The following is a 25,032-nucleotide window of genomic DNA, read 5'->3' as shown; positions in this document are numbered from 1 at the left end:
GATCACATGAGGCTGGGCGCTTCATTCTGATCTTAAAGAAAGAGACTCATGCCAGCAGCAGCGGGTAGCACAATGGCACACATGTGCGAACAGCTGCATGGCGCTGCTCCAGAGGATTCTGGATCTTCTGGAAAGCCCCAGAGCAAAAGGCAAATCTTCAATTCAGCTTAAGCAAGCAGCTATACCATGGATTAGGTGCTGAGCTGTCGAGACATTGTCTGGACACTTTACACCAGAACCAGAGATTAGGCCCCGGTATGGCCTTAATGTATACACTGGGATGTACGTTAGACTTCTCTTGCACATTCTCTACCCTACCCGTACAAACCTGGTGGTCTCCAAATGAGTTCATTAGTGATGGTTAAAACTGCAGCCCCACACATCTGGAAGGCACCAGATTGAAGAACATGATCAGGTTACAAAACATGATCAGGTTACAAAATGTAACAAAAGCAAATGACTACCATTCCATTCTTGCAGCATATACATTTGTGGATGAAAGCCCATTACAAGAGAGGTTTAAGAGCATTTTAAGACACGGAAAACTTACAGTTGCTCGTTTTCAATCAGTTTTTAGTATAGGTAGAAAACACTCATTTAGAAGGAATGTTCACTTACACTCCAAATGCCTCTACTTAGTTTTCTCTTGCACATTAACAAAGATTAGTTCAACCATAACAAATTAGGTGAACCTTAGCTATAGAAAATATCTTGATTAAACTGCCTTGACTTTCTTAGAAGTAATACAGAGAAAATTAATAGTAAAACACTCAGATAATTTCGAAACTTCAAGCTATTACCAAAGACATTTTCTTTATAAAAAATAAAAGCTACTGACATTCTGTGAAAGATAATTGTTTGCTCCATGTAACATCCCTGAGTTCCATCTTGAAAATGGTGAGAATCTCTTTTTCAAGAAATCTTACAATGTATTTCATAACTAAAGTGAGTGTTTGTTTAAAAAAAAAAACCCTAGGTGCAAAACCCACACACATTCTCTTAAGCAAAACTCTCATTAAAATCATAGGTGGTTGGTTTATTAGAGAGATAGAAACAAGAATGGCTCCAAGTGAGTAGAATGAAGGCAAATGCTTTTCTTAGGCTGCAGAGATAATCCATCTGAATAATGCACTTTAAATGCCATGGCTCAGTGTTATAGAATTCTGGGAATAGCAGTTTGTTGTGCTACCAGAGCTCTCCAGAGAAGGCTAAATCTCTCACAAAACTGCAATTCCTAGAGTTCCATAGCATTGGTTAAAATGGTATCAAACTGGGATTATTTCTGCAGTGCAGATGTAGCCAAAGCCTCTCAGTTTGAGAAGTAGCACCAAGCAGGGTTCAAGACTTAGAAATATATCTGAAGACTTAGAAATATATCCCAGGCCACTTCAGAAATACCCTAAATACTCTAAAGGCAGCAGATCCTGTCTGGTTTTGGAAGCTAAGCAGGATCAACCCTGATTAATACTTGAATGAGAGATCAGCAATGGATACTAGATGATGTAAGCTATATTTCATAGCAGGGAACTGGCAAAACCACCTCTTAGTAATTCCTTGCCTAAAAAAATCCTATGAAATTTACGCAGGTTGCCATACACTGAGAGGCAACTTGAAAGCACACAACAAGTGCAGGATTCTTCAATCTACACAGGTCCAACAGAAAGGGAAAGCATACAAACCACTGCTATTGCTTCTTGTTTAATCACGCAAGGTCTCAATATCATAGTATGATCATGCTTTGATGTCCCTTTGCTAAGTGGAAGTTGAGAACCAATGCTAGATAAAATACATTTTTGTAAAAACAGGGAAAAACAGTATCTACAAATAGACTCCTAGCAAGGTGGGGGGGGGGAATGCAAATTCAAGCATAAGTGCTCACATTCCAGTTAGAACCGGTTGCTCTGACTCCCAAAATGGACTCTTGAGTATTTCAAAAAGGCAACCAAATATCATATAGACTAGGACTACTCCCCGAGAGGAGTAAAAAACCTGGACTTGCCCTGAGTATAAAATAACCATTGGGAATTAACAAAAATACCAATAGAAAATCAATTTAAGATAATACTTGCTCTAGGCCAGTGATGGCGAACCTATGGCACGTGTGCCAGGGGTGGCACTCAGAGCCCTCTCTGTGGGCACTTGTGCCGTCACCCCAGCACAGAGTTTGCCAGAGTTTGTTACTAGAAAACCAGAGAGACATGGCACTTTGCAATAAATAAGTAGGTTTTGGGTTGCGGTTTGGGCACTCGGCCTCTAAAAGGTTCACCATCACTGCTCTAGGCTTTCTACAGATGCTGGCTGGAGCTGGTAGCTGTTAAACATGGTAACTTTTCTATTTCAGCACTTGGCTCCCACAAGCTTACTTACCCGGAGACAACTGGCTGTCTAAGAGCTCATTCTCATTAGCATTCAAAGCTTCTATGAAAATTGATTTATTCCAGTATCGTTTCACCACGACTTTGAGAAGGCTTCTGGCTGCAGTGAGCTGGAAGTCCTCTACCACAGAAGAAAAGAAGAATACACAATTCTATGTTCAGTGCTTAGGGTTATATATATTTTTTTGTATTCTTAGGGTATCTCAAAAATTCAGGAAAAGAACCAATTTTTTCTACCACAAAGTTATACTGCATAAGTTCAGGAATTTCTGGGAAATGCCCAAACTCCAGTAGTATGAGAGTGGTTTCTATGTGGCCAAAAAATGTACCAGTAAATCCGCAGCAGGATTTATCTCCTTCCCTTAAGTTTCTTGCCCTTCAGAATTTAGACAATAAGCCTCAAGGAACAGGATTTTGTTTTGTTGCACCACTCTGAATAGTACCATGCTTTCATCGGTATGACACCAAATGTTGAATAATGTAAGTTAATGTAACATAATATTTTGAATTTGGGGAAATCATTCAGTTTTTATTACAGAGACTTTAAAAGCAGTTGGTCACTGTTTTAGTCCTGAGGTGGGATAAAGACCCAAATAAGAAGGGAAGCAATTTAGGAGAAACATTATCACTACAGAACTGAAAAATCAGTGTCTGAGAATATATAAAGCAAGGGAGGGGTGCAGGCCACAAATGGCCCCGGGGCTAATATGCCATGGCAAAAACAGGGAGTGTGAGGAAAATGTAGCTCTTCCAGGAAGGTAAATGCAGTTTCCAAATACACATAGGTTGCCCACACTAGATACCAGGTATACTTTAGTCAATTATTTTTAGGATGTATCATAATTCATCTAGTTCTTCAGAAGAACTTCAAAATAGCTATGATATTGAAATATTCAATCTCCTTGTGTATTCTTTGTAGAACTATGGTGCTGATTAGTCTGTAATATTCTCTTCCTAACTACAGAACCAAACTCAGCCTCTGTAATGCCATTGTTATTAATACTTAAAGAAATAAACATGAAATTAAAAGTATTTCTTTTCTTTGTTGTTACTAGGCTCGAAAAATATGTTAGGGCCACTCCCAATTAGAGAACAGAGGCAGTGTCTCCTCAGGCCAGAATACTTGTATTCTGGCCCCGGAACTGCCTTGACCTCCCCATATTACCTTGGGCCCACTCTTTTGACGCAGGGCAGTATTTCACATTTATGTCCCAATGTGCTTCCCAGTATGGCTGCTGCTACCACACATCACCTGCTGTGAGATAAGAACAAGGCGCCCAGCACTGGTCACATGGCTAGGCATCTCATTCTGACCTCAGCGCAAGAGATTCATTTTGAAACAACCACACGGCTTAAGAATGGAGAACTGGAGAAATTGTGACTTTTTAAAGTCTGTTTTAAGAGGGGTATACCCCAGGTTTGGTGTTGAATGGGCCAGATGTCATCCGGATTGTTCACACCAGACTCAAGGATCATGCCTTGCATTGCCAGGATTCCCCATCAAGAGGATATCAGGAGGCCATTTTATTCAGGGCCAGATTCAACAGAAGCTGAATGGTTGATCAAAGAAACAAGCTTGGCACAAGAGTTCCACTGTTTTCCAGTAGACATGTGAACATATTTGAGGAAATAAATTTGTTAAAGAGCCTATTAGCTTTGCTACACTGTAGAATTCTCTGAGAACAGTTGGGCCTTGGGGCTTATCATGACTACATAGAAGACACGTTCACAAGACTTATTTAGTATCAACACACTAACTTGTTCCAGGCATAGAAAACATGCCTCACACATGGCAATCTGCTGGGAAAAGGCATCTCTTGCCCTGAAAGCAGAAAAAATCAGAATCCCATTCTGTTATAGAGGAAAGGACCTTCTTTCTCCCTCCTCCTTCTCAGAGCAGAACTTTGTGAATAGTTCTCACCAATAAAGGCATGTTTTTCATCTGAAGCTCCAAGACGGTAGCACCGTGGGAAAAAGGTATCGGCATCAGCTTGGTCAAACCATGGCAGGTTGCGCAGATTAAGACACAGTCCTACCTGAGAAAGAAAGCAGACGTTTGAAGTATTTAGATTTCCTTATTCCCCCACTACTCACTTGTACACATACCATTTTGCTCAAATGCTGTATTCATATTAATTTCCCCTACTCCTAATGTCATACATGCTTGACCAATGTGATCTGTGTGTTTATGGAACAGGATTCGCCCACCTTGGTGGTAAAGGTGCCTGCCTTTGCAAAATGATTCATCATCTGTTCCTTGCGCAGAAAGCGGCAATCAATAACATCACGCCTGTTGGTCCAGATGAAGTAGGGGGTCTGGTTGCGAACCAACCTTGACTGCCAGTGAAAAGAAGGATAGCAAACAGTGTGAAAGCATAGTACGCAAAAGACAGTTGTGAAGATCAAATTGCCAGGAGATGAGGGGTTATACACTGCTTTTGTTCCTTGGAGTAAGGACAGAATAAAATTCTAAAAGTAAAACTAAGCATTTAAAGGGTACATTACTCTGTCACACCAAACTAACCATGAGGCTAGAGGTACCATCAGTGTCATCATCCTGTTCATAATCCTCTTCTTCTTCCTCATCTGTGGAAGGAAGAAGTGGAAAACATGAAGCAGGAAGTGAAGGACAGTACAATAATCAATGTTAAGCACCACAGAATGCACAACATGACCTGTATGGTTTGGGACAAAGTAACTGAAGGAGTTCCTTCACCCATACTCACCAGTCCACACACTAAGACCATCATCCAACACCCTACTCCTCCAAACACCACATAACAACAACAACAACAACAACAACAACAACATTGCCGCCTTGAGTCCCTATATTGGGAGAAAAGCGGGATATAAGAAAATAAAAAAATAATCATTGAAGACCCACTGAAAGGGGTGCCTAAGACATTGGAAGTTATAAATGAATTTGGTCAATGTGCAGGGTTTAAGATAAACAAAAGTAAATCAGCGCTTTTAACATTAAATATGACAAAAGAAAAACAAAAGACACTTCAAGAAATAAGTGGAATACAAATTTTAAAAAGTAAAGAAAATACCTTGGTATAAACCTAACAAAAAAAACTTCCAAAGTTTTTGACAACAACTATAAACCAATATGGCAAGAAGTGAAAAAAAAATGGAAAAACTATATTTGTCGTTAATGGGGAAAATTGCACTTTTAAAATGAACATATTGCCTTATCTATGTCAGAATCTCCCAATGATTTGGTATTTACTAAATGGAAAAAAGAATTATCTAAATTTATATGGGCAGGGAGGAGGGCAAGGATAAAATGGAATGCAATCATCGACATTAGAGAAAATGGGAGCTTATCAATGCCAGATCTGAAAATATATTATCATGCATGTAGTTTAGAGTGGTTGCGGGAATGGATATACCTGAGAAATGAATTTTTTTTTTAGATTTGGAAGGTTTTGATTTGATTTTTGGATGGCATGCATTTTTGTGGTATGGGAAACTGGAACAAAACAAACAATTCAATGAACACATTATCAGAAAGGCAATTTTAAGAATTTGGAAAATATATAAGGGAAAAATATATAAGGAAATCCCAGACTGGGTATCACTGCAGGAAGCTTTCCTAAGAAGGGAGAAATTAAAAGGAAAAGAATGGTTAAGATATCAAGATATCATCAAAAGAGAAAATGGGAAATTAAAAATGAAAATTGCTGTTTTTATGCTGATATTGTGTTTTTAATATGTTATACTGTTTAATATTGTCTTAAGGGAGGGAGGGATAAAGTGTCTTTAATTGTTATATTTTATATTTTACTGTTGTTAACCGCCCGGATTGGTTTGCCACAGGGCGGTATATAAATAAATATTATTATTATTATTATTATTATTATTATTATTATTATTATTATTAAAGCAGGGAAGAAGTGGGGCAGGAAGGAATGGAAATAAACTGGTTCCCCTACCAACAATTAAAAGGAAGATTCTTAACAGATACAAGACAAGAAAGTATAACAAATTCTAAAACAGAACTAGATGAGATTATTGAAGGGGAAGAAAAAAAGATAATATCAAAACTATATAAATTATGTTTGAAATTACAATTGGAAGCAACAGAAACTATGAAACATGATATGATACAAGGCACAAAAAATGTAAAACATAATATCCCACTTATAAATTGGGAAAGGGCATAGGGTAAAGATTTGAAATTCACATTACGTACAGATATTAAGGAAAACTTTATCAAAATGTTATATATATGGTACCTTTTGCCTATGAAACTGGCTAAAATATATAAAAGGAAAGAAAATATGTGGAGATGTCAGGAGAAACCTGGAACATTTTATCACATGTGGTGGACATGCTCCCAAATTAAAAGATATTGGATTAAAGTACATAAGATTATTCAAGAAATCTTGCAAATCAAAATAGAGATGAAACCAGAGGTATGCCTGTTAAATATGGTGGAAGAGATAAATGCAAGGAAATATCTTAAATATATACTATACCTTGTTACTACAGCAAGAACAGTAATAGCAAAAAATTGGAAAGAAAATAAAGCTCCCGAAACTGACGAATGGCTAATTAAAATCCTGGAAGTTATAGAAATGGACAATCTGACAAAATTAATGAGAGAGGAAGAAATAAAAGAAGACGATTTAGGATGGGAATCTTTTATTAAATATTGTAACAAACGATGGAAACAGGATGGTTAAACAGAAAAAAAGAAAGTAAAAAGATAAGTGATATATATCATTGGAATGTGGTTTAATAGAATGAGATATATATATAGAAAACATTTAAGATTATTACATAGTCTTTGAAAGAATAAAATAGCATAAAGGATAATGAGATAAGAGAAAGAAAAAAAAGAGGTAGAAAGAGAGGAAGAAACCAGAAGAGGTGGTTTAATGATTAGGTATTAGAAAATATAACGGATAAGTGGAACAGGAAAAGGGGGATGGGGGAAAGAAATTTTTGAATGTGCATTTCATATATCATACAATCTATTGTACAAATTTAAATTTTCTCAATAAAAATTTTTTTAAAAAAGAAAATAAAAAATAATAACAACATTTATTTATAATGCCCTTTCCACCAAAGAGCGTTATATCAAAAGTATAGCAAGAACGGATTGTTAAATCCTTGGGAAGTAGGACTGACATCTGCAAAGGAGTAGTCTTCTTTAGAGCAGGGTCCAAGCTAAGAAGATATAACTGATATCTTCCTTTAGTGTCTTTAGATGGCAGGAAAAAAATTACTCATTCACTTATACATTTTAAAGCAGTTTTGCTAGCTTAAAATTTGCACTTGTGGCATTTAAATTGTCTGCCCGCACCGTCCACAGGCTTGCCATCTACGGACTTGAGCTCATGCGGACAGCAAGCCCCAGTGGACAAAATGGCATGGGTGCTGTAGGCATGCGCCACCGCACATGGGAGCGCGTTGCCATAGGAATCCATAGCATTCAAGTATAGGCGGTTTTTCCCATACACAGGAGGTGGTGGTGGTGGTTCCGGAATGGATCCCCCGTATATGGGAAGGGCCCACTGTACGTAGTTTTATTTGGTATGGAGTTTCTTTAAGCAGAAATGTAAATACTTATTAAATAATACTGAAGAAATATATTATACTCTCATATGTATGTCCTTGGCTTGGGGGCAAAAAGTCAATTTTTGATTGTATTGTAAATTGGGGTAGTGGAATATATTAGTGTTTGTAAATGTTGCATATGTGGCATAATAGAATAAACACACTCAGTCCTCCACAGATTTTTTTATCCATGCATTGAAGCACTCATGGCTTGAAAATATTTTTAAAATATATAAATTCCAAAAAAACAAAACAAAACAAAACCCACCCACCTTGCTTTTCCCATTTTATATGAAGAACACCATTTTACTTTGTCACTGTATTTAATGGGACTTGAGCATTCATATATTTTGGTATCTACAGAGGGTCCTGGAATCAAACCTCAGCGGATACCAAAGGCCTACTGTATAATATTTTAAAAAATTAAATGTGGTGCTGAAGAAGAGTTCTATAGATACTGTGGACTGCTAAAAAGACAAATCAATGGGTCCTAGAGCAAATCAGTCTGAACACTCCCTAGAAGCCAAGATGACTAAAGTGAGATTTTTGTACTTTGGCCACATCATGAGAAGGCATGGCTCACTAGAAAAGACACCAATGCTTGGGAAAGTAGAAGGCAGTAGGAATAGAGGAAGACTACATTACAGAAGGATAGACTCAATCAAAGAAACCACAGCCCTGAGTCTGCAAGATCTGAGCAGGGCTGTTGAAGACAGGGTAACTTGGAGGCATCTCATTAATGAAGTCGCCATAAGTCGAAGTCAACTTGACAGCAGTTAACAACAACAAAGGCCCAAGCCCATCACTGCTAGATGATGGATCCCCCTTATTTGGATCATGGGCTATTTGCAGGAGGAAGTTCTTACATGGTGAAGGATGGAGTGGGAGGGGAAGCCCAAGAGGCTGGTGCTCCTGCCTTTCCTTCATACAGCAAGACTTACCATCATACACATCACTGTCATCACCATCTTCATCACGTTCACTATCAGGGATGCGTTCCCGCTTTGCAGCCGCTTTCGGCAACTTGGGAAACTTTTTCTCCACCCAGCCCCTGCCAAGCAGTCGTTTCCGGATCACAGGGTAAGGGCCATGCACCATGAAGATCTTCCTTTGCTGGGGACCAGAGAGAGAAGAATGGAAAGATCATTGGAAAATTTCATCATTCTCTCTTCCTTTTCTCTTTGCTATTTAGAGCAAGTGAGATTTTTAGATAGCGTAGTATTTTCATGCATGTAAAATTCAGCTATCTTACCTCATTTAAAACCTCCCATTTGTTCACTACTAGAATTGAATTTTTGTAACCCAGTAAACAAACTATGTGATTAAGGTCACTTCCTTTTTGGAAGTTACTAACAAGAGAGATTTTCTCTCCCTGTTGGGTTGCCATCTCCCTCCCACACATCTTCCTCCCAAAGATGGTGAGTCATAAAGCTTTCTTCCTTTACCTGATCTGTTCACTAGCTAGTTAAGATATAGGCTCCCCATGAATATGTAGATCCAAGCCACCAGTAAACTTTTCATTAATTGTAAACTACCTGTCTTGTTTGTTTTCTGAGACAGTTTTAGTTCTTGGAGAAGCAGAAGCAGACTGAGACATGTTTTTCTCTGCAAATGGAAGCTAAACTCTAGTAGGCTTAGCTTGGATTATTTTAGTATATATATTTAAATATACAGTAGGACCTCAGTATCCACAGGGGATCCATTTAGGATCCCCCACGAATACCCAAATCCATGGGACCTCACATCCTGTTGTCCCCAATGGTGGCGCTTGCACATGGCCATGCCACCATTAGGGACAATGGAACTTCAGGTAAGCCCCCGTTGTCACCAATTGCAGTGCGTGAACACGGTCTCACTGCCATTAGAGACAACAGGGCTTCATGCATCCTGTTGTCCCTAATGGTGGTGTAACTGTGTGCATGTACTGCCACAGTTGTGGCTGTCCCTAATGGTGGTGCGGCCATGTGCACGCGCTGCCATTGGGGACAATGGAGGCTTGCCTTTCTGAATCTACATATGCATGGGCAGCCTACATTTCAATTGGCTAATTAACAGATCAGATAAAAGATGGCAAGTCCACGGATAATGGGGCCCCACTGTATTTGTTTAATATTTAAATATTTTGTTCCTTAAACAAAGGCTGAAGCCTTAGGAAACTTGAATTATCCAACAAGGATTAGTCACTCTGCACTGCAGGGAAGGAGCTGACCACCTTGGCAAATGCTCAAAAACTGAGGTAAGTTGAATCAACATCCCTCACCTTTATGGCTCTGTCCACATGCTGTCTAGCTTGCTTAAGACGTTCTGGGTTGAATGAAAAGCTGACATTGACACTCCGTGGTGTGTGTCCATCTATCAGAGAATCTAAAGATCCTAAGGGGAGAGGGAGGGAAAGAGAGAAGAGAAAACTAGTTTGCCTCCCTCATTTCATGATTTCTGGACTCTGTCATTCAAGAAGCATTAAAGAATCTTGGCACCGCTCCATGTACACACTGGATGACAACTAAGAAATCAAAGAGGTCAAGGATAATAGCCTGACTGAAGTATAAGAATCTGTTGATCCTATGCCAAGAAAAGACCGGAGCAATTGGCCTATAAATAATGATCAGAGGATTGAAGCAATTCACCTATAAATAATAGTTGCAATGCTTGGGGCTTCCTTGCTTGGAAAAAAAGTAAGGAATAGTTACAATATTTGGAGCTTCCTTATTTAGAAAACATGATAAAATATTTAACAAAATAAACATGCTTTACAGAATGCAGATGGTAAGTCCTCTCTCCTTCTTATAAAGTTAGAATCCAAGGTCATCCATAAAAGCTGAATGTTGGGGATCCAGGACAGGCAAAAGAAAGAATTTATTTACACAATGCACAGTTAATTTGCTTCCTAAAGATGTGGTGATGACCACAAGCTTAAATGGCTATCAAACAATGTAGACAAATTCATAGATAGAGATCAATGGCAACTGGGCTTGGTGGCTATATTCCATTAAAACAGCATTTTTACTGATCCTGGGGATAAGCGGGGGGTGGGGGGAGGTGAATATTGTTTTCATGTTCTGTTTTCAGGCTTCCCAGAGGTATCTGGTTTGTCACTGACTTGAAGAAGCCTTTAGTGTAGTCCAGCATGGCTGTCCTTATGTTTTTAACAAGAATTTGGTTGCTGGCACAAAAGAGAAGACATCTCAGAGATTTAAAGACTGTCTTTGAGGGAGAGCAGTCACGTGTTGGGAGATGTATGGCCATTTTTGCAACTCCCAACCCTATGTAGGCACCACTATTTACCATGACTGCAAGCAACTGTCAGGTCATTTTCAGAAGCAATTGTTTTGCAGGTTTAGGGTATCTGTGGGGGGAACAAAATTTATGTACAAAATCTCTGGAATTTTTGTTTTCAGCCAAAACTTTAACAATATGGGAGGGGGAGAGCTTAGGGGTATCTTGGGTGGTGCCAAGGGCTGCATGAGACCCCCCCCCCCAACTCCATGCCCGGAGCAATGGATGCAAGCTGCAGGAAAAGAGATTCCACCTCAACATTAGGAGGAATTTCCTGACAGTAAGGGCTGTTCGACAGTGGAACACACTTCCTAGGAGTGTAGTGTAGTCTCCCTCCTTGGAGGTCTTCAAACGGAGGCTGGATGGCCATCTGTCGGGGATGCTTTGATTTGGATTTCCTGCATGGCAGGGGGTTGGACTGGATGGCCATTGCGGTCTCTTCCAACTCTATGATTCTATGAATTCCCACTTCTCTACCAAGAGAATGAGAAGAGCAATGTTGACACACTGGGCCTTTTCCTAACATGAGGATTTATAAGTGAACTGAAAGTAGCACTTTGCCTGACACCATTCCACAGCACAGCTCTGCAAGCATTTTAGCTACTCACCTTCTGACTGATATCTGCTGGTACTGGGAGCAGTAGATGACTGGCGGTGAGCAGGGTATTGGTGTTTATGTTCAATATTGAAGGATGTAGTTCCAACAGGTTTCAATCTGCTGTCTGAACTCAATTGAATAAAGAGTTGTTGTTTTTTAAAAAAATGTGAGGATTTAAATGGTGCTAATCCATATCAGTGAAGTGTAGCAGAGTTTGTCTAAGGACTTTATCACACAATGAAAATTGGAAGGTTATCTGAGGGTGAATCCAAGACCTCCATGCTCTTTAATGTAATTTCACAAGAGAATATCAAACAATGTCAGAGCCAATCCAAATGCAATCCACATGATATCACAAGTTATCCCAGGAATAGCCAAATTCGGTAAAACAGCAAATTTATAAATTCTTTTGCACAGAGAATTTGCTGTCATTTCGCATTTGCCTTGGTCTGAAATGCTTCTCTACATCGCCTTGGATTCCTTTCGTTACAAGCAAACTACAATTCCCATGCTCCTTTGCTGCGCTTTTCCTTCCTGCATCCCTTCTTCTTTTAAGGGCAGAAGAGCCACCCAAAACCTGGGCACTCCCAACCATTGAGGGAATCAAGCTCAAGCCCTCAGTGCGGCTCCCTTTCCTGCCCACCGCCACTGCTTCTCCTTCTCTCCTCATACAAGGCAAGCCTCCTCTCCTCCTCCTCCGCCTCAGAGCCTGGCCAAATTAGGCTTCCTTTCCTCTTCCTCCACTCCCCAGAATCCTACTCCTATTCCCCCCCTCCTCTTTCCCCATTGCCCCAGCTTTTTCAGCACCCCCATTCAGTGGCAGCAGAGCGCAGGGAGACAAGGGCAAACAGGCCCCACGTGCTGTCTGCACTGCCAGGGAACAGGCAACCTGAGAGAGCAATCTCTGAGTTGGGAGGGGTGAAACCACGAGGGGGGGCACAAAAAGCGTGCACCTGGTGGGAATCCACAGGGACAGGGGAAGCAGTCCCGGCATGCTGTCTGCGCTGCCAGGAAGGTGACAATGACAGGGCAGGAGGGGGACACCCTTCCCTCTGTGGAGCATGTGGGGGCCCTTGTGGAAATGACAATTTGGAGCATGAGCATAAAAGCTATTTCCCAAGCTAACAATGGGGATTTGTCCTCCTCCGTTTGATACCCAAATTCGCATTGGACCCACTTTAATGTGCTTTTAACTCCTTGTTGTGCCCTGTATGTGATAACTATTAGCAAATTGGCTTGCTTTTCCGGGATGCCAGCACTTAACCATTTTCTGGATGCAAGCACATAGGTCCTTGTGTGAAAAAGTCCTAAGAGAAAGTGCTACTTACCCAAAGGTGCACCCTGAGCAGTTCTGATCCCAGCTGTAATTGAAGAACAAAACAAGTCTTGGGTCAGGATATCTCAAGGAATATTTGCTAAAAGGAACTGTGAAACTTTGTTTATTCTTGGCTCTCTACTTGGAAGACATATTATTATTATTATTATTATTATTATTATTATTATTATTATTATGCTTTATTTATATAGGACTGTAGATTTACACAGCACTGCACATACAAGCAATAAAATATATAAAAGTAAACCTGCCCATGGTGTACATTCTAAGAAATAATAACATAATACATATAAATAATACATAACAATACAGGAAGGGGTTCAATAAAGTAAGGCAAGCAACAAATCAAAAACGTCAAATAACAAATAATAGTCACGCAATTCCTGGGAATGCTTCTCTGAACAGGATGGTCTTCAACTCAGTTTTGAAATTGGTTAAAGAAGTGATGAGCCATGTTCGTGGGGGAAGGAGGTTCCAGGAGTGAGGGGCAGGAAGTGAAAAGGGATGAATCTGGGATGGGGCAGAGAAAATTCTGGGCTGAGACAGCAGACCTTGACTACCAAAATGGAGGGCATGGGTGGAAAAGTGAGGAGAAAGAAGGTCTGATAAGTAAGGATAAATAATAAATAAATAATATAGCCCTGTTCATTCAAATTAAGGCCCTCCCCCCAATGTTCTGAGCATCCCACTCAGTTGAGAACCAGCATGATAGTTACTCCTGTTGGTTAAGGATCAAGGACTGCTAGTCAACTGGGAAAGAAAGGGCTTCACTGAAGCCTTTTTCAAGGACACATACACACACACATCCCACATGTGTGGATCCTATATCTAATAATAAACTATATCATTATCAGTGTGCTGTCCTGTTAATAGGATCCAAATGTCTTTCATGGAATGATTATCTCACCCTGTCTAAGAGAAGCACACAAAACTGCTTTCAGTTCTGCTTTCTCCACTGTGACTGATAGGAAGCACAAACAAAGGATATCAGCTGCCGCCCTGTATTTTGAAAACCTGGGAACATTTAGCAATGACACCACTTCCAATCCAATGCTGGCAAGTATGAATGCATATGAAACTATAAGAAATTTCCATGCAGCCTTCTGATGAATGGTTGAACTAGAAGCCACTACGCAACCCCACATGTTTCAGGGGTACAATTTTATCAGTTCTAGATAACAAAATACATAGCTGATCAGTTGGTACATTCCCCAAGTCTGGGGTAGGCAAGGAGACTAAGAGGCTGCTCCTCCCTCCAAGGGGGTGTGACCTTCAAGGGCTGTACCTATTACCACCACCACCACCACCACCCTACAGGAAATCATTTTGACACCAAAATGTCCTCAGATGCTCTCTGAAGGTGCATTCTTGCCATGTTTCTGCCCCTCAGGACAGTTAAGGCCCAGGAGAGGCCTTCTTTGGCAACAAGACGTGACTTCCAGTCACTTCTGGTTTTCTTGTTTTAGAAAAAGGCCTCTTATTAGATTAAAATGCCTCGAGGAGAAAATCAGTTCTATTTCCCTAAAAGGCATTTGGGGACATTTTGAGGCAAAAAAAAAAGTTTTTACCCATGAAAATGGCCCTAGTAGATATGTGTGGTCCATGGGTCATATTTTGTTCACTCTTGCCCCTGGCCATGTCTTGCCTCAGCCACAATGTGTTATGCTTCCTCTATACTTCTCTGCATTAGGCTGTGCTAACCTTCTTGGGAGGCATGTCATCATCAGTAATGGGGTGTGGGCTACACCTTCTGGCTCTCAGTGGCTTGGGAAAGTTTGGGTGCCTAGATTGAAGCCATTTGTCATTAAGAACAAGAAGCACTAAACAGATGTAGGGCAGGGGAAGTGTTGGTTGTACACATTTTTGCACCCCAAGTCTCTCCCATGGTTGGGGTGTGTGTGTGAAATCAGATTATGCCACAAAATGGGATCACAGTTTTGCCTTAAAACACCCCCAAGCCTACTTATTACTCTAAATAATGCTCAAAAACTGTCCCAAAGAACCAGGAACTAAGAACCAGAAGTGGATTCCAGTTACTTTGTGGTTGCATTTTGGATATGAAAATTGGTCCCAACTCTTTTGAGTGTTCAGGATTCTCCTTTGGGTTTTCATCAATCCTAACATTTAGGATTTTTTCCCTTGGTAACTCCCTATTGCTGGATTTTATTTTTAAAATAATCTCAACAGATCAGACCAAAAGACTCATTGCTTTTATAGTTATCAGTTTCTTAGCTTCTAAAAGGTAATTTTACACCATGGATGGGGAACCTGTTGCCCTTCAGATGTTAGACTTCAGCTCCTATAAACCCAACAAAACATGACCTAAAAGCAAGGGATTGTGGGAACTGTATTCAAAGTACATGAAGGGTTATAGGTTCTCCTCCTCTGCAATGTGATGTTCCATGTGTGCCCAAAAGATTCACGGCTCCACTTCTCCGTGCATCTCACCCAATTGAATTGCCCTCCTGAAAAGTACACTATACATGGGGGAGACGTAGGATAAGTTGTTGACTCATGATCTATTCTATTCATTTAAAGCTCCCCGATCAGAGGTGATTTATGCAGGAATGCAAAAGAAGAAAGCCAAAGTGCAGAATGAAGGAGACCCATGGACTCAATCAACAATGTATACAGTGTTCTTCCATAACACCATGGCTTCCAAGTGGATTTCAACTTTTATGATCCCTCACTATTGGGTCAAGTGGGATCTGCAGTTCAAAACACCTGGCGGATGCCAAGTTAGAGAAGCCTGCTTTATTCTCTTTGCCCTTATTATACTTCTCCAGCCTGATAAAATACACTTGTCTTGTCATAAATGTTAACATACCTGTCTTAGAACAACTTACCTCCTATTCCGGCTCTTCTGCTTCCTCCAGTGTCACTATTTCCTCCTGTTTTACACTTTGGGCTCACCTGTCAGAGACCAAAAAGGATACCAAGTTTGTCTATGCTTTATAAACCGTATCCGGATGAAAAAAAGAATCCAAGGTCCAGAACACATTGCAGAAATAATCCAGTTTGAGACTGCTTTAACTGCCCTGGCTCAATGCTAGGTTACTCTGGGAACTGTAGTTTTGTGAGACATTTAGCCTTCTCACTCTGAGAGCTCTGGTGCTACAAAAAAGGACAATTTCCATGATTCCCTAGCACTGAAGCAGGACAGTTAAAGCAGTCTGGAATTGAATAATAGAATAATAGAATCGTAGAGTTGGAAGAGACCACAAGGGCCATCCAGTCCAACCCCCTGCCATGCAGGAACTCTCAATTAAAGCATCCCCGACAGATTGCCAACCAGCCTCTGCTTAAAGACCTCCAAAGAAGGAGACTCCACTACACTACAAGGGAGTTTGTTCCACTGTCGAACAGCCCTTACTGTCAGGAAGTTCCTCCTAATGTTGAGGTGGAATCTCTTTTCCTGGAGCTTGGATCCATTGCTCCAGGTCCGTCTCTGGAGCAGCAGAAAACAGGCTTGCTCCCTCCTCAATATGACATCCCTTCAAATATTTAAACAGGGCTATCATATCACCTCTTAATCTTCTTTTCTCCAGGCTAAACATGCCCAGCTCCCTGAGTCGTTCCTCATAGGACATGGTTTCCAGAACCTTCACCATTTTAGTCACCCTCCTTTGGACATGCTCGTTTCTCAATGCCCTTTTTGAATTGTGGTGCCCAGAACTGGACACAATATTCCAGGTGGGCCTGATCAAAGCAGAATAGAGTGGCACTATTGCTTCTCTTGACCTAGACACTATACTTTTATTGATGCAGCCTAAAATCGCATTGGCCTTTTTAGCTGCCGCATCAGTGTTGACTCATGTTCAACTTGTGGTCTACTTGGACTTCTAGATCCCTTTCACATATAGTCTCGTTCAGCCAGGTGTCCCCCATCCGATTTCTGTATATTTCATTTTTCTGCCCTAAGTGCAGTACCTTACATTTCTCCATTGAATTTCATTTTGTTAGCTGTGGCCCAGCTTTCTATCTATTCAGGTCATTTTGAATTTTGAACCTGTCCTCTGGAGCATGAGCTATTCCTAATTTGGTGTCATCTACAAATTTGATGAGTATGCCCCCAACTCTGTCATCCAAGTCATTGATGAAGATGTTGAACAGCACTGGCCCCAAGAAAGAGCCCTGTGGGACCCCACTGGTCACTTCTCTCCAGGACGAAAAGGAGCCATTGTTGAGCACCCTTTGGGTTATTTCTGCAGTGTGTTTTGGACCACAATCCCATAGTCCAGCACATGATGGGAAATGTGTACCCCACGAAATCCAAACTATAATTCCCATCAGCCCTAGCCAGCAGATCTTACTTTTTCATTAAGCTGAATTTTTAATGTTTTAATTTTTCTTGTTAGTGAGATATTGCACACCGGACACCGAACATCAACCCTGCCTCTTGAAGTACTAACAGAGAATATCATGAGGCACCTACATTTATTTGACTGCTGTCCCAAATAAACTAAGCAAGGGAGTTTATCACATAGGAGACATCCCATTCAAAAACAGAATTTAACCCCCCCCGGTTAACACAACATTAAACTGGCTAGAAACTTGACAAAACGTGATTCTTTTTTACTTTTGGGATTTTCCAGAAGTAAAAAGAATTGCATTTTGTCTACTTTCTAGCCAGGTTAATGTCACGTTAATGCACCTTAATAGTGATGTCGTCTGAAAACCAATTGCGCTTTTGCGTGTCTTTTCTACTTTCTGTGAGTTAATGTTGGGTTAACTCAGACGTTGTCTGATAATAAATCTGCTTTTGCAGTTTTTTTCACTTTAAATCCCGTTTTTGCCCGGGTGTTTCCCGTGTGATAAACTCCAAGGATGTGGTCTTCTGATGTTACTGAACTGTAACTCACAGAGTCTCTCTGCTGCCTAGGTCTGCTGGAAATTGCAATTCTACAACACCCAGAGGGCCTTGTTCTTTACTTGTGCCTTCAGCAAAAAAATTTGGGGGACTTTTGTGCATTCTTTGCTCTCAGTTTGGTTGATGGAGAAAGTGTATGGAATATGGTATACACATGCCCATCTTTTGTGTGTGACAGCTAACACTGAGAACCCCGCACCCACAGCTGCATATACACCACAGATCATGGATCATTAACAAGTACCAGCTGTCCATGTTTTCAGACACAAATCTTCTCTAACCCACTACAGAAATGTCAGGGACAGACTTTTTGCATGGAAAACTGTGCCCTAACACTGATCTATGAGCCTTGCTGGAGATGGGTGAGATTCGGTGCCTAGCAAAGTATTTGGCAGTGGTATATGGTGGCTTAGTGGTCAAGATGCGAATTCTGATGACAGTAAGATCGGAGGTTTGACAGTTTGAGGCCCGAGTGTGGCATGATGGGGTGCACTCCCATCACTAGTCCCAGCTTCTGCCAACCTAACAGTTAGAAAGCATGCAAATACAAGTAGATAAATATAGGTACTACTTTACATGGAAAGTAACAGTGTTTGGTGCAGTCATGCTGGCAACATGACCATCAGAGCAGTCCTTGATGAGCAGTCAGTGACTAGTCATTCATGTCAACTGACTACCTTTACCTTTAAAGTATTTGGCACAACAAAAATACCACAAGAGACCCAGCCTGGTGTAATGGTTTGAGTGTTGGACTAGAACTCTGGAGATCAAGGATCCAATCCCCACTTGACTCATGGAAACCCACTGAGAAGTCTTGAGCAAGTCACATTCCCTCAGTCTGAGAGAAAGGCAAAGGCAACCTCACTCTGATCAAATCTTGCCAAGAAAACCTTGTGATAGTTTTGCATTAGGGTCCAAGTAAGTCCAAAACAACTTTAAGGTATACAACAGCAACAAATATCACGAAGGTACCAGATGCCATCTGATCTTGGAAACTAAATAGTAATAATAATAATAATAATAATAATAATAATTTATTTATAGCCTGCCCAATCACAAGGAATCCGGGCAGGTTACAGCAATAAAAATACAAAGAATACAATACAATAAAATAAGATAAGAGAGAGTGACGTAAGTCACAGAATTTACAGCTACACCTGATGGAACTGGGCCATTCTTTTTCACTCCCTCCCAGGTCTGATGATGACAGTAAGTACGGAGGGAGGGTTCTTCTTCTTGACGCAAGAATTTTATTTTAATTAATTTTAATTTAATTCTTCTTATTAAATTTAAGAGAAGAATTGGTGGACAGAGCGATGTAAGTCAGGGAAGGTCTGCCGGAAGAGATCCGTCTTAAGAGCCTTCTTAAAGGCTGTAAGAGTAGAAATGTGGCGGATCTCCTTCGGCAGGTCATTCCTGTTTAGTACTTAGCAGGGAGACAACCATGGTACATCATGTGTTGCATTCTATATTCATAGGAAGACAATGGCAAACCTCCTTTGAATAAATCTTGCCAAGAAAACAATATGGTTGCTCTAAGTTGGAGTTGATTTAAAGGCACATAAGTACAATAAAAATATATGGCAAATTCAACACTTTTTTAAAAACTGAATGCATGTAGCCCTTCCACCTTGGGAGACAATCTTACAAATGTGTGCATCAATTCTGATGAAATAACATATCCAGAGATTACGTAGGCAGTGATTACAAGGAATGAGAGAGGTGTGTCCTTATTAATTTGACTAGGTTCTTGTAACTGCTCAGGAAACCATCAAGTCTTACACTCCAGACTCCTCTGTCTTTCCATGCCCCAAATCACTGCCAAGAATTCCAATTTTTCTCCTGTTGAGACAAGCAAAACGCAATGGTTGTTTGCACAAAACATGGCTCTTGGTGCTCTAGGATAGGAAAGGGCAGGACACTGGGAAGCAGATTCAGGGCCACTTACCTGCATGTTCTTGGTGCCAGCTCCACTTCCTGAACAGCAAAACACAGTGAACAGGTATGTTAGTCATGGCGCACTGCACAGCCACCTGGGAGGAGAAAGTGACCACTGTAACTCAGTTAACCAACTGACTTCTCCAGATGAGTATCCCATAAAGCAGCCTAGGGCAGAGCAGTCACAGACAGGTATTTACATTACGTAGCCAATAGTGGCTGGTTGCTTTTGATTTGGAAAGTGAGCAATTGTTCCATAAAAGGAATACTTTAAGAGGTTTTTAGCAACACAGGAGACATCTGTACACATACCCAACACTTTTCCTGTGGAGAATATGGGAGTCCCATTTGGCTACCATGAGCAGAAGCCTATTCCAGATGCTATTCCCACATGGAGGAAGTATCCTTTAAGTTGATCCAAGTATGTCACTGCATTTTTGTACCTAGACATACCTTGTCTTCAGGAACAGCAAAAAAATATTACTTTCTCCCCCATACTGGGTGACTGCACCTGTAGAAACTACCTCCAGTATACAATCACACCCACACTTCAGGCAAGTTGCCCTGCACATTGATACTTTACTTCCAAAATTTAAACTAATCATTTTTGCTAACGTAAACTGTTTTTCTAGCATTATCTCTAACATGATTCCCTTTTCAGCTAAATCTCTATAGACCAGCCTCCCATATATAATACAGAGAGTAGTGGTTTGTGCGTTGTATTATGACTCTGGAGAACAGGGTTTGATTCCCCGCTCGGCCATGAAACCCACTGAGTGACCTTGGGCAAGGCACACTCTCTCAGCCTCAGGGGAAGGCAATGGCAAACCCCCTCTGAACAAATCTTGTCAAGAAAACTCCATGATACCTTCATCTTAGGGTAACCATAAGTCAGAAACAACTTCAAGGCACACAACAACAACAAAACTTCAGAGCACATGAGTGTGAATCTTTGGGTTCGAATTGCTTCTCAGCCATGGGAATTTACTTGGGCAAGTCACACTTTTTCAGCCTCAGAGGAAGGCAATGGCAAACCTCTTCTGAACCAATCTTGCCAAGAAACCCCCAGAATAGGTTCACCTTAGGGTTGCCATAAGTCAGAAACAACATGAAGGCACACAACAAGAAAGATATAATAATAATAATAATAATAATAATAATAATAATATAAATCCATGCTTCTTAGTGATGCTCCAAATGGAGGACCTTTTGGAATTCCTCCCAGAGACAAAAATAAAAGCTAAAAACACTTAATATAAATATAAATTAGTACTTCTTACTGATGCTTCAAATGGATAGCCTTTTGGAATCCTCCTGGAGAGAAAATAAATCCTAAAAGCACTTACTATAAATATAAGTCCATGCTTCCTAGTGATGATTCAAATGGAGGACCTTTTGGAATTCCTCCTGGACAGAAAATAAAAGCTAAAAACACTAATACAAATATAAATGCGTGCTTCTTAGTGATGCTCCAAACAGAGGACCTTTTGCAATTCCTCCCAGAGAGAAAATAAAAGCTAAAAACACTTAATATAAATCCATGCTTCTTAGTCATGCTGAAAATGGAGGGCCTTTTGGAATTCCTCCTGGGGAGAGAAAATAAATCCTGGAAACACTTAATATCAATACAAATTAGTGCTTCTTAGTGATGCTAGAATAAAAGCTAAACACACTTAATACAAATATAAATTAGTGCTTCTTAGCCATGCTCAAAATGGAGGGCCTTTTGGACTTCCTCCTGGAGAGAAGGCTGGAATGGAGGGCTTGTCCTGGAAAAGGAGGACACCCAGTCACCAGGCTGTGCAAAGCCAAGACCCTGCATTTCCCTCCAGCACAACCCCCCTCCTCCAGCATGCAGCCCCTTCCCCTCAAGTAGCAGCCCACCTCCTCCCCAGCTGCCCTGCTGCTGCTGCCTCCCCACAGAGAAGGTGGGCCTCCTCCTCCTCAGTCAGTCAGGCCCCATTTTCCTGCTGCTTGAAGCCCAGGCGCCTGTTTGGCGTCGCCATGGCGACCAGGCAGGTGTTCAGCTGAAGAGGAGGCTGCTTTGGAGGCCTATCTATGGCCCTCCTCCCTGCCTTTCTTGCAAAGGCCAGGGCCATTCTAGGCTGCATCAATAGAAGTATAGTCTCTAGCTATCTCCTCCATTCCAGCTTTCTGTCCAGGAGGAACTTCAAAATGTCCTCCATTTTTCTTAAATGCCCTACATTTTGGGCTGAGTTTTGTCCTGCAGTCCTACAGTTTGGTCTAGATTTTGTCCTACATTTTGTCCTGGGTTTTAGTGGACAATTATGGCAACCCTAGATAAAATCCAAAATCCACACAACGGTGGTGCCTTTCTTGGGCCGACCAAAATCAGGGTGACCAGATGTTATCTTTGCAAAGAAAGACAAGGTAAAATGTGGGACATTTGAACATAAAAGCGAATATCAATTCATGCTTCTTAGCTATGTTCAAAATGGAGAGCATTCTGGAATTCCTCCTGGATAGAAGGCTGAAATGTAGGGCATGTCGTGGAAAAGGAGGACATTGGTCTCCCCGACCAAAATGCACGAAAGACATGATGCAAACTTTAGAGGCTCCACTGGCTTCTTCATCAGGCAAATGCATTAAAAATCATACAGGAGAAAGAAATGTTGGGAGTCACCAGCCTACATTTTGTCAAAGTGCTACAAGAGCCCTTTGCACACTTACTGGTAATTCCGGATTAAGAATATTTTTTATTTTATAGATGTTTTGGACTATCACAGTCTCTTAGCAATTTACATATTGTGGCCTAACCTGGGATCCTAATGTTTACCTGTCTCTATGCTTGCCTTTTTGGGAATTTATTTATTAAATAAGAGGCTCCTTGAGGGAGATGAAGTGTGATTGATAGTACCAAGAGATGCTGTCACATTTGAGGTCTATAATATCGTGAGCATCAGCCGGAACATGACAAAACACTTGGCATTTAGATGCAAGAGGTTCATGTTGCTGGAAATATGGCTTCTTGTGATTTATGTATTTCTTGTGATTTATAAATTTCATCAGCTTTTGCCAAAAGGCATACCTGGTTTAATAAATAAATAGAAATAATACACCGGTTCTCATTTACCTTGCAAGACGCCAATGTGGTGTAATGGTTTGAGCATTGAACTAGGACACTGGCAGACCTGAGTTCAAATCCCGGCTCAACTATGTAAACCCATTGGGTGGCCCTGGACAAGTCACACTTTCTCAGCCTGAGCAGGTAAAATGGTAAAATCCCCTCTGAGCAAAACATGCCAAGAAAACCCCATGATAGGTTTGCCTTAGGATCTCCATTAGTAGGAAATGACTTGAATGCACACAGCAGCAGCAACAACAAACACATTGGTTCTTATTTACCTTAGGTGTGGCTCACGCAGTCTCCCTATCCACTGAAGGATCATTCACATTTGTGGTTGTTCTGTGGCTCGAAGTGTAAACAGGCCAAGACGTAACAATCTAAGTGATGGCAAGCCTGTTTTTGGTTTGTTCCAGTTGTATGAAGCCCAGTTATAGTCTTCAGTTCAGAAGCAAACAAGCCCCCTGCAATTGAGGCCTACCTTGAAGGAGAGAGTTGCATTGTATTGCCAGCTGAATGGGACTGACTAGAATGCTCAGGATGTCTCACCTGTGACATCAAAGGATGCCAGAATCCCTTCACACAGCTGAGCCTTCTGTCTCATTCTTCCAGCATCATCCTGATAAGAATCTCACCTCATCCAGCCAGTGATGCATCCAGCAGTGATACATTAAGCTGAAAGATGGCAAGATACCTAAGTTTATTATTATCCTCCTTCAAACATTTGATGGGGGAATGGGTACTGTCCAATTTTTGAATTGCACACAGGAGGTGAGGACTGGACCAACAGCAGGAAAAACATAAAGTATCTCAAGGCCCAGCTGAGCAATTTAGAAATACTACAGAAGACTGAGCAAGACTAGCTCTACATTTTGATGCCAGAAGTATGAGGTAAGGGGCCTTATAGACACTGCCATTATTAGCTATAGAAGCTGTCGAAGTTAGGAGATACAGCAGCCTCTGTCTCTTGCTTTGACAATGGTACAAGACTAATTTCATTTATCTAGAACCCCATTCCCAGAGACCACCGTGGAGGAGAAAACAGACAAGCAGAACTTCATCTAGAGCTAGGGTGGGCAACTTTGGTTTAAATTTTCCCTCCAGGACAACTTAGTGGACTGTATCCCCCCCCCCCCCCCACTGCAACTTGTCCTGAAAAAAAATGCCCCCAAATGTCCTATAGGCAGGTTTTAGGGTCTTCCTTGGACATTTTGAGGCAACAATTAAAGAGGGGGGGAAGGTTTTGACCACTGGCAGTCCATTAGGGCTCCAAATACAGTAGAAATGATCTCCCCACATACAGAGAGAGATAATTTTTGCTTATTTTGGAGCAAAAAATTGCCGCAAAACTGCCTAGGGCCACATGCAGGCCACCATCTGCCCATGCCTGATCGAAAGCATTGTGCCACTGCTTATGTTATTGTGGTACGTACTAATTTTCAGTAGCAGCAGGAAAGCCTCTCTGCAGCTTTGATACAGTGAATAAATGGGCAATTACCCATAGCTTGGTTTCAGCAATACAGACAGCACTCTTAATAGCAATGTACCAGAACTTCTCAATGTCATTTGCCACCACCCACAGACTTCCATGTTTCCTCTGAACCCAATTTCAATCCTCAAAGTAACTGGCAAATAGTGGTAGATTCTTCTAAGAATTAGTGCCTTCAAGTCATTTCTGATTTCTGGCAACCCTAAGGCAAACATAACTCAAGGTTTTCCTGGCAAGATTAATTCAGTGGGTGTTTGCCTTTGCCATTCTCTGAGGCTGAGTGAATGTGTCTTGCCCAAGGCCACCTATTAGGTGTCCATGGCTGATCAAGGATTTGAACCCTCGTCTCCCAAAATCCTAGCCTAACACTCATGTCTCTATACTATGCTGTCTCTCAATTACGTGCTTGGCCTTGAATGGTTAACACTTATTAGCTTTATGAAATACCTTTGCCTAGTGGAGATGAAAAGTGCTGGAACAGGTATTAATATGAACAA

The 25,032-nt window shown here is 41.1% G+C and overlaps 1 protein-coding gene across 8 annotated transcripts in view; it reads right to left on the bottom strand.

Moving 5' to 3' along the window:
• TTLL3 (tubulin tyrosine ligase like 3) overlaps positions 1 to 23,393 on the bottom strand; it is a 43,702-nt gene extending 20,309 nt beyond the window's left edge. For 4 of the 8 annotated variants that reach the window (XM_089517799.1, XM_089517810.1, XM_089517820.1 and 1 more), the window contains exons 1-11: positions 21,846 to 22,311; positions 19,972 to 20,056; positions 16,000 to 16,066; positions 13,146 to 13,178; positions 11,828 to 11,941; positions 10,204 to 10,316; positions 8,885 to 9,056; positions 4,900 to 4,961; positions 4,584 to 4,712; positions 4,297 to 4,411; positions 2,368 to 2,496 (exon numbers count right to left, since the gene is read on the bottom strand). In XM_089517799.1, the coding sequence (XP_089373925.1) occupies positions 2,368 to 2,496; positions 4,297 to 4,411; positions 4,584 to 4,712; positions 4,900 to 4,961; positions 8,885 to 9,056; positions 10,204 to 10,316; positions 11,828 to 11,941; positions 13,146 to 13,178; positions 16,000 to 16,066; positions 19,972 to 19,977 (940 nt within the window). In that variant the 5' untranslated portion in view covers positions 19,978 to 20,056; positions 21,846 to 22,311. The other 4 variants (XM_089517788.1, XM_089517777.1, XM_089517830.1 and 1 more) reach the window with 4 other exon arrangements.
• Positions 23,394 to 25,032: the final 1,639 nt, after the last annotated feature.

This window comes from Sceloporus occidentalis, unplaced genomic scaffold, assembly GCF_023333645.1.
Source record: "Sceloporus occidentalis isolate IW3139 unplaced genomic scaffold, rSceOcc1.0.p SCAF_1, whole genome shotgun sequence".
NCBI classification, from domain to species: domain Eukaryota; kingdom Metazoa; phylum Chordata; class Lepidosauria; order Squamata; family Phrynosomatidae; genus Sceloporus; species Sceloporus occidentalis.
The sequence above is the reverse complement of the archived record's forward strand: the minus strand, read 5'-3'. Positions and strand labels throughout refer to the sequence as shown.